The sequence below is a fragment of the Chanodichthys erythropterus genome, chromosome 2 (assembly GCF_024489055.1).
Source record: "Chanodichthys erythropterus isolate Z2021 chromosome 2, ASM2448905v1, whole genome shotgun sequence".
Lineage (NCBI taxonomy): Eukaryota > Metazoa > Chordata > Actinopteri > Cypriniformes > Xenocyprididae > Chanodichthys > Chanodichthys erythropterus.
The window spans coordinates 34,027,367-34,040,436 of record NC_090222.1 but is presented as its reverse complement, the minus strand read 5'-3'; the positions used below and the strand labels follow the sequence as shown (position 1 = coordinate 34,040,436).

Here is a 13,070-nt window from a genome sequence, read left to right as displayed (position 1 = left end):
GTGAAGTTATTTCTGCGACAGTTCTCTGATGCACGGTGTTTATATAGTGAACACAACAGCCATGCTGCACTATACAGGGATTAGTGACTGACTGAGCATTTCAGACACAGCAACGGAGTCGACACGAGAGCTATTCAGAGTCGAGGAATCGACTCTTTTGGAATCGACTCCCCATCAGTGCTTACTCAAACCCATAATCATCCAACTCATTATAATTTTCTCTCCTTTTGTAACCAACACATTTTTACACCACACGAGGTCGCTTAATGTGATGGGCGTCGTTTCCTTCGCTCTAATAATAAAAAAAAAAATAAACCAAATTGTGTTCTCTTTTAACCATATCACAAACGCGGTAATGAGCAAATATGGAGCACCGTTAATTTTTAGTTTGTATGTTTAATTTGATATTTCTCAGTTGTGTGAGGACACCCCCGCCCACTGTTCCTCTCTCTGCGCAGTCTCTGCAGCACGCGCCGTCTCTCACGTATCTGCATCCGCTCAAGGTCACGTGCTGCTGCGAGCGGAATTCCACACTTTCCTCATCCTGACGATACACTCATGCACGCGCACTTCTGCTTTTTCATGACTAGGATAGCATCCATTACGAAGCAATACGGTTTATGTTAACCAATTTAATCCCAAATGCGTGCCGTGTGAGCACGTGTATTTATTTCCGGATTGCTAAATGAAGCAAACTGCATGACATTTTTTAGTCAACTTAGTCAAAGTATGTGATTTATTCCTGATGTTCTCGATTGTAAGCAGAATGTTCCCCAGTATGTATGGGGGAAAAGTTATAAAAAGGAAATGATAAACCAAACATAGATGCACATTTAATGGCTCTTTGAAAGATGTGAATCAACAAGTTATTACCCACAACTGCGATCACTGCCATTTTAATGTCTATTGAGCATAATGTATATGCTATTTAATACTGCATTTGTGTCATGATGCGTTATGAAGCTTGGGCACTGAAATAATTTAGCTTTCAGAGGGGAAAACGCCAATTAAATGGCTCAGGTCATCTTGTGAAAGGTAACATGTGAGACAATTCTTGCATGAAGCATGTGCTTTTTTACAGTTTAGGAAATCTAGCAGATCTATACATCACCGAACTGCGCTTGTTTAAGGAATGTCATAAATATGTCCTTGTATAGTGTCGTCTTACCTAGTCTCCAATTAGTTTCATAGCATTCGTGATGGATAGCTCGTATTCGCTTCTTTAAATTTATCCTACGAACGCTGCGTGACGTCAGGTTGCCAGGGCGACCAGCCCCGGTGGCACGTGTCCGGTATAAAATGGTGCGGCATTACGCGGAAACTGAGCAGAACCCGCAGCATCATCACTGAAAGAGGTGAGTTCTTCCTAATAGGCCTACATCATTATTGTGTCGAGTTATTTGACTGTAAAATGTCTTACACATATTAAACTTTTTCAAGATGACGTTTAGCTTTGCAGGATGTTGTTTGCTGCGTTTGGGCTCGTGAGGAAGCGGTTATATAATACTTGAGTTTCTGCGTGATGCACGAATAGAGGGAGGCGTGGTTCATTCACGCATTTCATCCGACTTTATCAAAATTTTGTTTTACTACAAAATACAAAAAATAAATCTCACTGTTATGACATTTTAGTATCTTATAGAAAAAGAAATGTCGAAGAATGAAGCAGCGTGACGTGCCTTGAGGGCCGCTCGCGATGGTTTCATTGCGTCATATCGTTCCAGAATGTACCATCTGCTAAAGATGCTGCGAAAGGGGGGAGGAATTAATATTTAATTAATATTTAAAAAAAATAACATCGGAAAGCGACTGTATGTCGTTTAAACGCAGTTTTGGAGTTCTTATTTGAGTCAAGAGGTTGTTATAATTATTCGACATATTAACATTGACAAATAATGAATGAAGACGGAAACGCACTCCCCCTTTTTTAACATAAAAGTAACAGTTTGCGCTCTAGTGCATATAAAAGCTGATAAACAGAAATAATGCCCGACCCAAAGGACATCACTCGCATCATGAAGGTCACATGAGCCATCAAGGTCAAATATGATATAATGCCTTGCGATTAATCAACATGTCTTTGTCATAACAGTTGCTTTTTAATGTTTTATACGAGGTAACCAATATGCCAGAGCTTCTACCTGTATTTTAATGCAAATTTGGACAGGACACATGTTACACGGTGAGCATCATGGGAGATTTTCTCCCTCATGTACGTGACTGGAGTCGTGTTTCGATGCTGCAGTGGAGAACATGACTCAGATCTGAAAAACTATCATGAGCAATACTGAACTTCAGTATTGACTTTTACAGTCATTTCTTGCACATACTCTGATTAATAAAATGCATTAAACCAGCCTAAGGTGGTCTGCTTGTTTTAGCTGGTTTAAGGTGGTTTCCCAGCTGTTAAACCAACCAGTAGACCCACCTGACCAGGTTTAGGCTGGTGTAAGATGTGTTTTAGCAGGGTATGCATTATTATTATGCATTATTATTAAATTGCCATGTGATAATTTACTGTAAGTCACCCAATAATGCTTAAGTGTAATTCAAAGACTGTAGGATGAAATGTGAATGCGAGCAAGTGATATGCAGGCAGCATCTCCATCTCTCCTCATTGACCTTCTGCAGTCTGACTCTGCAGTTGCCACTGGCAACAAGAAGGGCCTTCAACTCGCAATTTAAGTGTCATTTATAGTGGATACCAGGCAAATTTGGGTGTTCATACTCTGGAAAAGCCAGTAGAAATTTAATCAGCCATTTGATGGCCCGTTGCACTGATTTATTTATCATGACATCACAAGTGGTATGTTCACTGGTTTGACACTTGTGCCCACCTCATCAAGAGTGTCCAGGTGGCACACAGCTTAGACTAATGTATAATGACAGTGATTTCACAATAAAATCTTGATTTGTGCATTGTAATATAGTGAATAAAATAGTTTTAAAATTGCATGCATAATGCATGTTTAGTGTTACAGAAATGAGCCACAGTAGTCTGTGCATTGGTTCATTTTTTCCTCTGGGGTTTTACAGGCTCTAATTAGCAACTTTGGAGGAATAAAGTTTACAGTAAAAATACCATTCCCTTCTCAAACATGTCCTAAAAAAGAGCCAAGAAGGGAAACAGTGGGTTGCAGTGTGGGGAAATTAAATTTTCTTTCATCATACCTATTGCACTGCTACTAAAGCCAAATGTGACCGTTGGCACACACATAATGGCCCCAATGTTAGACATTTATGTGCTAGACTAGTTAAAGTGCCTATCTGTTCTCTAAAAACATGTTTTCCTCTGCTGCTATTGTCTGGCTGGAATGACACAGCACTTCCTCAGGATGCTTTGGCACACCACTATAGGAATACAATACTTCTTTACGCAATATCATAATATTGATCATTTTATTAATAAAAACGAGGGTCCATCGTCAGTTGCATGCTATTTTTCCTGAAGTGACATTTTGAAGTTCCTGTTTCAGTATACGCCACACAGCATTACTTTTCCACTTAAATGGCTAAATGCGTGTCCCAGGAAAACTGTCCTGGTTACACCCGTCCCTGTGTCCTTGTTCTGTCACTCATGGTGTTTTTGGTCAGAGGAAATGGCCGCTTGCTGGGTCAGAGCAAATGCTGTCCTCTCGTCTCTAAGAGAGAAGGTGTGGCATTGTGGTTAGTCAAGACTTGCTTCGTACTGCATGGGGAGATTGAGCAATCATGCCAAATAGAGCAAAAATGAATAATGAGAGACTGAAACAACATGATTAAAGATGCCTATAAATAAAAAATACATTAATAATAACAATCATTATAAACTATTATTTAGCCAAATAATTTAGTTTGATTGTAGGCCTTGATTGTACACTACCTTATAGGTAGTGTAGTTCTTCACCAAGGATTCAGTAATTAATTAAACACATTTTTAAAGCAAATTGTCACTGATTTATGGCTCCTACAAAAGCAAATGGCTTTGCTTAAAGTCGTAATCTTACAGAACTAGGGTCTTTTCTTCTTTATTGTGACAAGCATCTGAGTGAAACGGATTATCGAAAAAGAAAAAATGTAGGTTGGGGATTTGGTTCAATACATTGAATGGTTGTTGATTGGATGGAGGCAGATCGGTGTGCGGTCGACTGAAAGAAGGGGCGGGGTTTAAGTTCACTAAATGATTGGAGAAGTCCGACATAGGTTACCAGAAAGAATGCTTTTCACCGGCATATCGAGACATTTTGAATGTAGAATGTAAAAAAAAATTTAGAATTTAAACATGCATGGATAAATCAATCCTAATATGATCAATAACATGCATTTATGAAATAGAAAAGATGAATTTTAACAGGTGTGCATATAGGGTATTTATCCATTCAGATTATGGAGCCAGAATTAATAATAATTTGAAAATTAGCATTTAATGGTTAATGGTTACACATGATATGCATGTGACAGCGTTGGTAAGACTGAGAGACGCTAAACAGAACAGTGGGGGAATTGAATTTAGGGTCAGTTCAGAGGTGTGTGTGTGTCATTTGATCCGGGTCTAATTGGAGGCAGCAGGCTTTTGGCAGGAAACCAGTTCTCATTGACTCTGTTCCACTGTTCTTTTTGCCATTCAAGTTTTCCAAGAAGACAAAGAGGGATATTCTCATCCCTTTACAAAAATGTATAGTGGCACAATTTGCTGTGAATCAAATGAATCACAACCAATCACCAAAATCAATAATCCAAAGAAAAGAAGTCAGAGAAGAGGAAAGGAAACCAAAGATGCCGACATGCACATTGTTTTCCTGCACTGAATGACCTTGTCAACGTCATGTGATCAGCCTCGGCAATTTCATCAGATCGTTTGACTTTGATTAATTTATTGATTGATTCTTGGCTTCACCTCCATGCATGGGTGCAAAAGATTAATTTCTAAATTAAACAAAGGCCACTATGTCAGATAGCATTTGAAAAAAAATAATGAATTTCTGCACTAGCAGCACTTGCATACTAAATGCACCATTGTAGCTTGAGGCTGGATCTTCTGGTCGGTCTGTCGTTTTATGTGCAGTGCATCCTGGGAGTCCTTAACAGGACCACATAGGATAGGGGACTTGGATTAGGATTACTCAGGCAGGTCAGGTGCAGTACATGGTTCACACACACGGGCAGATTAGGAGATTACAGGGATGTCTTCAGTTACACACAGCCAGATGCAAGGACGCTATGTCTTTATGCACATTGTGATAGACTGAGCTTCATTCTTTCATCATCACTGACATCATCAAGTATATTTCCTGATTATGAAACATTGCAATGGTATTGTAGCTAGTTCTTTTCCCATTTTTATTGCTGTAGATGGAGTAGAGACCTAATCTAGATGCGACTATAATACACATTTTATGAGAGCTTTTAAGACTGACATTTATAATGACATTGGCATCAAAATAAGCCACCCTGTTTTCTAGCTAGACATCAACCCTCATCTCATCTCATTTCACATTGCCCTTGAGTTGTTTGAGATAAATGACCTGATTTCATCCAGTCTGGCGAAGTGGAGCATTGGCTGCATTGGCACATTTTAGTTTAGGGTCAGTGCTCATCTTGTACAGACAGAAACATCAAAAAGCAGGTGATCGCTAATTCAAAGGGGGTTTTACACTAACTGAACTGAGATTGATCCATCTGAGTGAGATTTTCCATGGTTACAGGCAGTTGTCCAGAAAAGCTACTCATGTTCATTTTAGGTTGATCGGTCAAGGTGTCGCTTTGATTGGTTTGGCGAATTCTGAGCCTGAGGGTGTTTTTCTCCATATTTTTGGAAACCGCCAATGCCGTTGGGAAATAGGTCGTTCTGTACCTGGAAAATAGATGGCTGCTGCTGTATTGTCCATTTCCAGCTCATAATCTCATTGATATTTGGCCCTTTGGATTTAGCAATGAAGTTTTCCATGCACAGAACAGCATTTGCATTATTCTGCAAAATGCCAATTTTCCAATATTTGAAATTTAGGACAGATTGATTTCATATCAATTCAGTTTCATATGAACCATATCCCAGACCATCTTTTCAAGCAGACCGTGAAGGTCATTTTCGGCCATTTCAATGGTGCACCGAGACAGAAATCCGAAGGGCAGATGAGGTCCAATCAATGGTGGTGTCTATGGAAAACCAGTTAATTTGTCTCATTAATGACAGGGTGAATGGTTGTGCAATACTTGTCTTGATGAAAGTATAAACATGTGGACTCAAAACAAACCATAGCTCACTAAAACCTAACAGATCAGATGTTTTACATCAACTATAGTCACATCTATGGGCTTTTAAAGAGCTATATTTTGTGGTGAGTACTCCTATCCAGTTGACATAACTCTGTTAGCTAAAATATGTTTATATCTTAAATTGTCAAACAAAGTGTAATGCCTAATACGTTTCTTTTGAGTTATTTTGTATACAGTCTTGTAGTGTTTGAAATACACCAGGAAAGTAAGTCACTAGGATGTTACTTTATGTTTAGCTGTAAAAACAGTGACCACAGAAATCAACTTATTCTAAACATTTCTAAAGTCCAAACAGACTTAGACTGCCGGTTTGTGTGAAAAAGCCCAACGAAATTAACTGAAAGCCACATTGTATTTTAAATGAAAGTGTCATATGATCTTATGCAAATATATTCATTCCCTATTGCAGTTAAACATCCTTCTCTTCCCTTTTTACATATCAGGCATTATCCAAATATGGCATAATGTAAAAATATTTGACTCTGGTCCAGTTGTCAGGCTCAGATTACATAAGACCCATCCTCACACACCGTGCCAAACGATGTCAGACATGTGACAACTTGCTGCATTTTGAAACCCACAGTGAAGATTGTTTGGCAACGCATGTGCATTCTTCCTTCCGCCGCACTGCCAATATTTCAGCAGTTTTTTTAACTTCCTGTGTGCATACGAGGAAGTTTAAGGACAAATTGTAGAGTGCATGACTTGCCACCCTTGTTCTGCATGGAAAGAGGTGAATAAAGGACGTGTCAAAACACAATGGACCTTCTGCTTCGCCAGGCTAATAAAGTATGTGGGTCCGGTGAGCCTTAGGTTTGGAAATTTCCCAGACAGCATGCTAATGGACCCGAAAACAATAAAAACTAGAGAACAGTTCAAGCCTCCACCCACCATCCAGAACACCACACTGGCTCAGAGAAAGTTCATGAAGTTCAATCCCACAAGCATGTTTAGACAGACCACTAAGCTGCTAGCAAGGGTGGGCGGTACACTCTTAAAATGAAGAGACAATGTGCAAACAGCTTGTCACTGGGACAGTAGCCTCAAAATGACATCTTTGTAGCTTTTTAAGGTTCATAGTAGTACATATTACTACTTTTAAGGCACTAATATACATAAATGAACTTTAAAAATATAACATTCTACTGATCTGACATATATAAAAGTGTTCTCAAAGCCTCCTTTGTTTTTGTCTTTTCTCATTTCAGGTTCAGGACCACCATCCACACTCTTGCAATAATGTCTGAGCTTTGCGTTGGAATCAATGGGTAAGTTCACCAATCTTATCTGTCATGACATTTAAAGGCTTAAATATATGATAAAAAACATTCAGCATGACAAAATATTAAGCACTAAATGCACAATTTTAAGAAAGACTGCATTATAATAAATATACTTGGAATTTTCTCAATATCAAAAAGTATTTATAAAAGTTATACTATTGAGAATTTTTCAACTGTATGAAAAAACTTTTATGAACCTCATTTGCATTTCACTTGGGTCACTGCTTTAAAGTCGGAGACTGCAGGGAAGCTCACTAGGTTTTGGAACAGAGCTAATAATTTCATAAATAGAGATTGTAAAAGAGATAAGATAGACAGACAGACAGACAGAGAGAGAGCAAATGGCCTGATTCAGAATGATTACAAGAACAGGATTACCCAGGATGAGCTTAAGCCTCCATCCACACAAACACACGAACATACACACACACTCCTGCTGTATAGTCGTGCAGGGAATGTGTCTTACCAGTCAGATATTAACTGACAAACATGAATTATTCTCTTTACCTTTCATGTTGATATATATATAAATAAAACCATGTACATGGTTTATTTATATATCTACTGCAATACTGTAGATATTCCCTTTTTTAATGAATGAATGAATGAATGAATCGCACAGTCCTTCAGTGGAACATTCCATCGTGTTTCGTGCAGACAGACAGATGCAGAAGAATCTTTCAAAAATAACAGATATAAGACAGATTGTGTGATTATGAAACATCTTAACTCTGCTCTCTGTTTGTGTAGATTTGGCCGCATTGGCCGTCTGGTCCTCAGGGCCTGCCTGCAGAAGGGAATTAAAGTCACCGCCATCAACGACCCCTTCATTGACCTGCAGTACATGGTGAGATTCACTGAAGCACAAATGATTGGCATTGTGTAAAGCATCAGCCATGTTAAACTAAAATATATGCATATAGGCCTGCACTGGATATAGTGTTGTTTAGCATCTTATTGGTGCATGATCCAGTCAATTCCCATTATTCCCAAAATTAAGTTTCAAAATCCATTTTACTTTTGTATATGCGGTTGAATGTGGAAATATGTCAGATTACAATGTACACTACCATTCAGATGTTTGGGGTGTATAAGATTTCTTTTAAAAGAAATTAATACTTTTATTCAGGAAGGATGCATTAAATTGACAAAAGGGACAAAGACTTTTACAAAAGATTTCTGTTTCAAATAAATGCTGTTCTTTTGAATTTTCTGTTCATCAACGAATCCTGAAAAAAATATATCATGGTTTCCACAATAATATTAATCAGCACAACTGTTTTTATCATTGATGATAATAAAAAAAATGAGCAGCAAATGCTGAAAATATAGCTTTGCATCACAGGAATAAATCACATTTTAAAATATATTAAAATAGAAAACAGTTATTTTAAATTGTAATAATTTCCCACAAAGTAAATTTTTTACTGCATTTTTGATCAGGCTTGGTGAGGATAAGAAATCGTACTGACCCCAAACGTTGAAACGGTAGTGTTTCCCCACCATTTTTTGTACCTGCCCAGTGTTTTTTAACACAACTAGGAAATATCTGGCAAAAACAGAATGTTTTAAAGATGGTATGATGTTGAATTGTAGCAGAAACATGAAATAGCAGAGAAATGCTCTTTGTGAGTCCTTACAGTAGTCTTGAACGACTTCAAAGATCAAGGAAATTAATTTAACTTGCCCTACAGGTCTACATGTTCAAGTATGACTCCACTCACGGACGTTACAAGGGAGAAGTTCACCATGAAGATGGAAAACTGATCGTTGATGGTCAAGCCATCTCTGTGTTCCAGTGGTACGTTTTATTGGTCTTATATATCATAGTCGTCCTTCAGGAGCGTCGCTCTGTTAGGATATAACTCCAACCTTGACACATAGACAGAAAATATATTGTAGTTCCTAGTAAACACTGTCATATTAGGAAGATTTAGGCTATGTACATCATACTGCACAGTATATACTGCATACTGGCATCCCAAATTATACACTATGCACTTATACTCTACCGTGGTGTTTGAATTTTGTAAGTTTATTTTGTCATTCAGCATCAGCTCCTCCCCCTTCACTACATAATTAAAGCTGTGACAGTTGAGTGCATGACGTTTCCAACACCCCACACCTCGTTTTTTTGGTTGCATCATCCGAGTGTTTAAAGTGCACTTTTTCTATTTGGAATTTTCAATGTGAACACAGCCATCCAATCAAACAATGAACCAATTATAGATGTTAAAAATTCTAAATTGCTTTGGTTTCTGGTTCAGTTATCACACTGGAAGTAGTGCATTGTTGGATACATTACTGTTTCGGCAACATATATGATTATATGGTATTATTATTACTCATACTGAAAAAAATAGTATCGATACTGCCGAAAAAGAATAAGGATCACGGAAGTATGCTATTTCAAACATAGCCTGTAGTGTTGTGCTAATTCTCTCTCTTATTTGCACTTAGCATGAAGCCTGCTGAGATCCCATGGGGCGATGCTGGTGCCCTGTATGTAGTCGAGTCTACCGGAGTCTTCCTCAGCATTGAGAAGGCCTCAGTAAGTTTGAACCTCTGCACGATCTAGAATGTACATATATAGCATCAAATGTTATTATAATACTGAAATTTTCTACAATTCGTCCCCCATAGGCTCACATCCAGGGTGGCGCCAAGCGCGTGGTTGTGTCCGCCCCATCACCTGATGCCCCCATGTTTGTGATGGGAGTCAATCAGGACAAGTATGACCCATCCAGTATGACCATTGTCAGGTGAGCAAACCAAGCACAATGCATGCCAGCAAATGAAATATTTAATGCATGCATGTTTAAGTTACTGACCTCATTTCTGTTTTGCTGCAACATTAGCAAATAACCATAGTAACAAGTGTGTTTTTTGTTGAAAACATCACAGCAATGCATCCTGCACCACTAACTGCTTGGCTCCCCTGGCTAAAGTTATTCATGACAACTTTGGTATTGAGGAGGCCCTCATGGTAAGTCGATGCCTGCCGTGACGTGAGTCCTACTTAAAGTTAATACAAAATAGATGTTGCAATAGTCTTTTCTTCCCTTTTGTGATGTATATATGAGTTAAACAGCTTCTTGAACAAGAAAAATTGTAAGTCGGGACTTGATTTTGTCCAGCTGGAATTGATTGGATCATTAGCTAGTTGTGGTTTGCTATTGGTCGATCTCACTTAAGAAGCAGGTTGTAAGTAACACAATTTCATGGTGACTTATATTGAAAATATATTGAAAAAAACGGGCTGCATGAACAGTTAGGTCAAAAGCTAATTTTGCATCTATTATGGCACATTGATTTGAACTATGAAAAACATTTAGCATCTCAAATTGCTGCTGCTTAGAAATAATGGTTAAAAAGAAACAAAAAAGCAGGACATTTCAACAGTGCTTATGAGCAACATAATGTGTGAAATTCACATTTCAATTTAAAGTGTAACTTCGCCGATTTTTAACCTGCTTTGTATTGTTACAATGTCGGTAGTATATGTAAATTAAAAATATTTACTCATTCTCTGTGTTACCTGGACTGAGAAATTCACATTTATTTGTCACCAAATTAACTGAGCCCAAACTTTTGAACGGTAGTGTATGTGTCTTTTCTCATTGTTTCTTTTCTTTACCTCTTCACAGACCACAGTCCATGCCTACACCGCCACACAGAAGACCGTGGATGGCCCCTCTGCCAAGGCCTGGCGCGATGGACGTGGTGCCCACCAGAACATCATCCCTGCTTCCACTGGCGCTGCCAAGGCTGTGGGCAAAGTCATTCCTGAGCTTAACGGGTCAGTGCAAGAGAGATAAAAAATACAGCTGATCGGTTTTGATGTCAATTGGAGAAGTAAACCTTCTCTCTCTTGTAGCAAGCTGACCGGTATGGCGTTCCGTGTGCCAGTCGCCGATGTGTCCGTGGTTGACCTCACCTGCCGCCTCTCAAGGCCCGCCAGCTATGCTGACATCAAGGAGTCTGTCAAGAAGGCCGCTCATGGACCAATGAAGGGAATCCTGGGATACACAGAGGATTCAGTAAGTGTTAACAGTAAAAATCTTTTACAATATCACAACTTAAATGAGTATGTTCACATATAATGGACAGGAATTAGTGTTTTGTTCATATAATTTTTTTTTTTTTTTTTTTAGGTTGTTTCTGCTGACTTCATTGGTGACACTCACTCTTCGATCTTTGATGCTGGTGCTGGCATCTCCCTCAATGACAACTTTGTCAAACTTATCTCCTGGTAAGCTCAAAAACAACATGGCTTAAAATAGATGTGGCTAGGGTTTGGCACTAAGGTATATATTGAATAATCACAACAGTTTTACAGTGTTTTTGCTGGTAAAATTATATAAATTCCTAAAGACAGCATCATTTGACTAGTTTCACAAATTTACTTTTAACTTTAGTGGTGTTACAGTTTAAGTCTGTGAATCAAATCTAACTGTCCTGTTAAGTTAATTGATTCAAGATTCAAAGTGTTTCAAAATGATTCAATGTCCCCCATTACATAAATCATCCGATTTTAGCACTATACATTTTTTTTATAATGCATTATTTGGTGTATAGGTATGTTAAATATAAAAATAATCACATTTTATTCATTCTGTTTACTTAGTGAATAACATGTCTTGACTATATTTTTACTCTATTTTTTCTTTAAACATTTTGAATGTATTTCACTACAATGATTGCTAGGTCTATATTATTATTATTCAAGTCATTTCAGAGAACATACTGTATATAAATACTGACGTAAATTTATTCTCAAATGCCAGAAAACAATTTCTATTAAGTTATAACTTAGGCATAGCTATGTCATATTCCAGTCAAAAACATGTCAGCAGAAAAAGCAGTGCTCTAATATTCCTTTGTCCTTCTTTCTCACAGGTATGACAATGAATTTGGCTACAGCCACCGTGTTGCTGACCTGTTAGTCTACATGCACTCCAAAGAGTAACTCACCAAGTTTCGCGACAGCAGAAAGGCCCAACCATTCCTTCTTTTCAACGCACTTATTTCATAGCTGAAGCCATAGTGACACACCTTAGCATTCTTGTTCCCACCTACGAGACGCGTTCGTCTCTGTAGATGTCTGTGTGTGCGTGTTAGTTTCTTTTGACAGTATTTGTGTCAGTGTCACTCCACAGGCATTGCTGTAGTTGTTGCCATTCTGGGTGTAATCACGTTGTGTTGATGTAAAGAGAATAACTGATAAAATGTTACATGAGGCTACTGTAATGCAGTTTAAAAAGAAACTAATTAAACTGTTTGGAAAACAAATGTGTTTCATTTATTTGTTTCTTTTCATATCTTTGTCTCTTTTAAGGTGTGCTTATTTACATCATGTTAAAAGTTTACAGTATCATAATTGATACATGCATTTCTAAAGCCTCTAATTGATCAACATGTTCAAAACGTTGCTGAAAAACCTGGCACACGCAATCTTTATGCCTTCTGTCATCTGATTGATGGCTAATACCTTTTAGTAAGTAAAAGGCATTTTAGTATAATTCAAAAAAT

General features: G+C 38.0%; 1 protein-coding gene across 1 annotated transcript; it reads left to right on the top strand.

Moving 5' to 3' along the window:
• The first annotated feature begins 1,259 nt into the window (after positions 1 to 1,259).
• gapdhs (glyceraldehyde-3-phosphate dehydrogenase, spermatogenic) lies at positions 1,260 to 12,830 on the top strand. Its single transcript, XM_067410772.1, has 11 exons — positions 1,260 to 1,355; positions 7,464 to 7,523; positions 8,289 to 8,385; positions 9,233 to 9,339; positions 9,999 to 10,089; positions 10,182 to 10,300; positions 10,443 to 10,524; positions 11,186 to 11,337; positions 11,416 to 11,578; positions 11,693 to 11,790; positions 12,438 to 12,830. Exons 2-11 carry the CDS (start codon positions 7,495 to 7,497, stop codon positions 12,505 to 12,507), a joined length of 1,008 nt encoding a protein of 335 aa, XP_067266873.1. The 5' UTR covers positions 1,260 to 1,355; positions 7,464 to 7,494; the 3' UTR covers positions 12,508 to 12,830.
• The last annotated feature ends 240 nt before the right edge of the window (positions 12,831 to 13,070 follow it).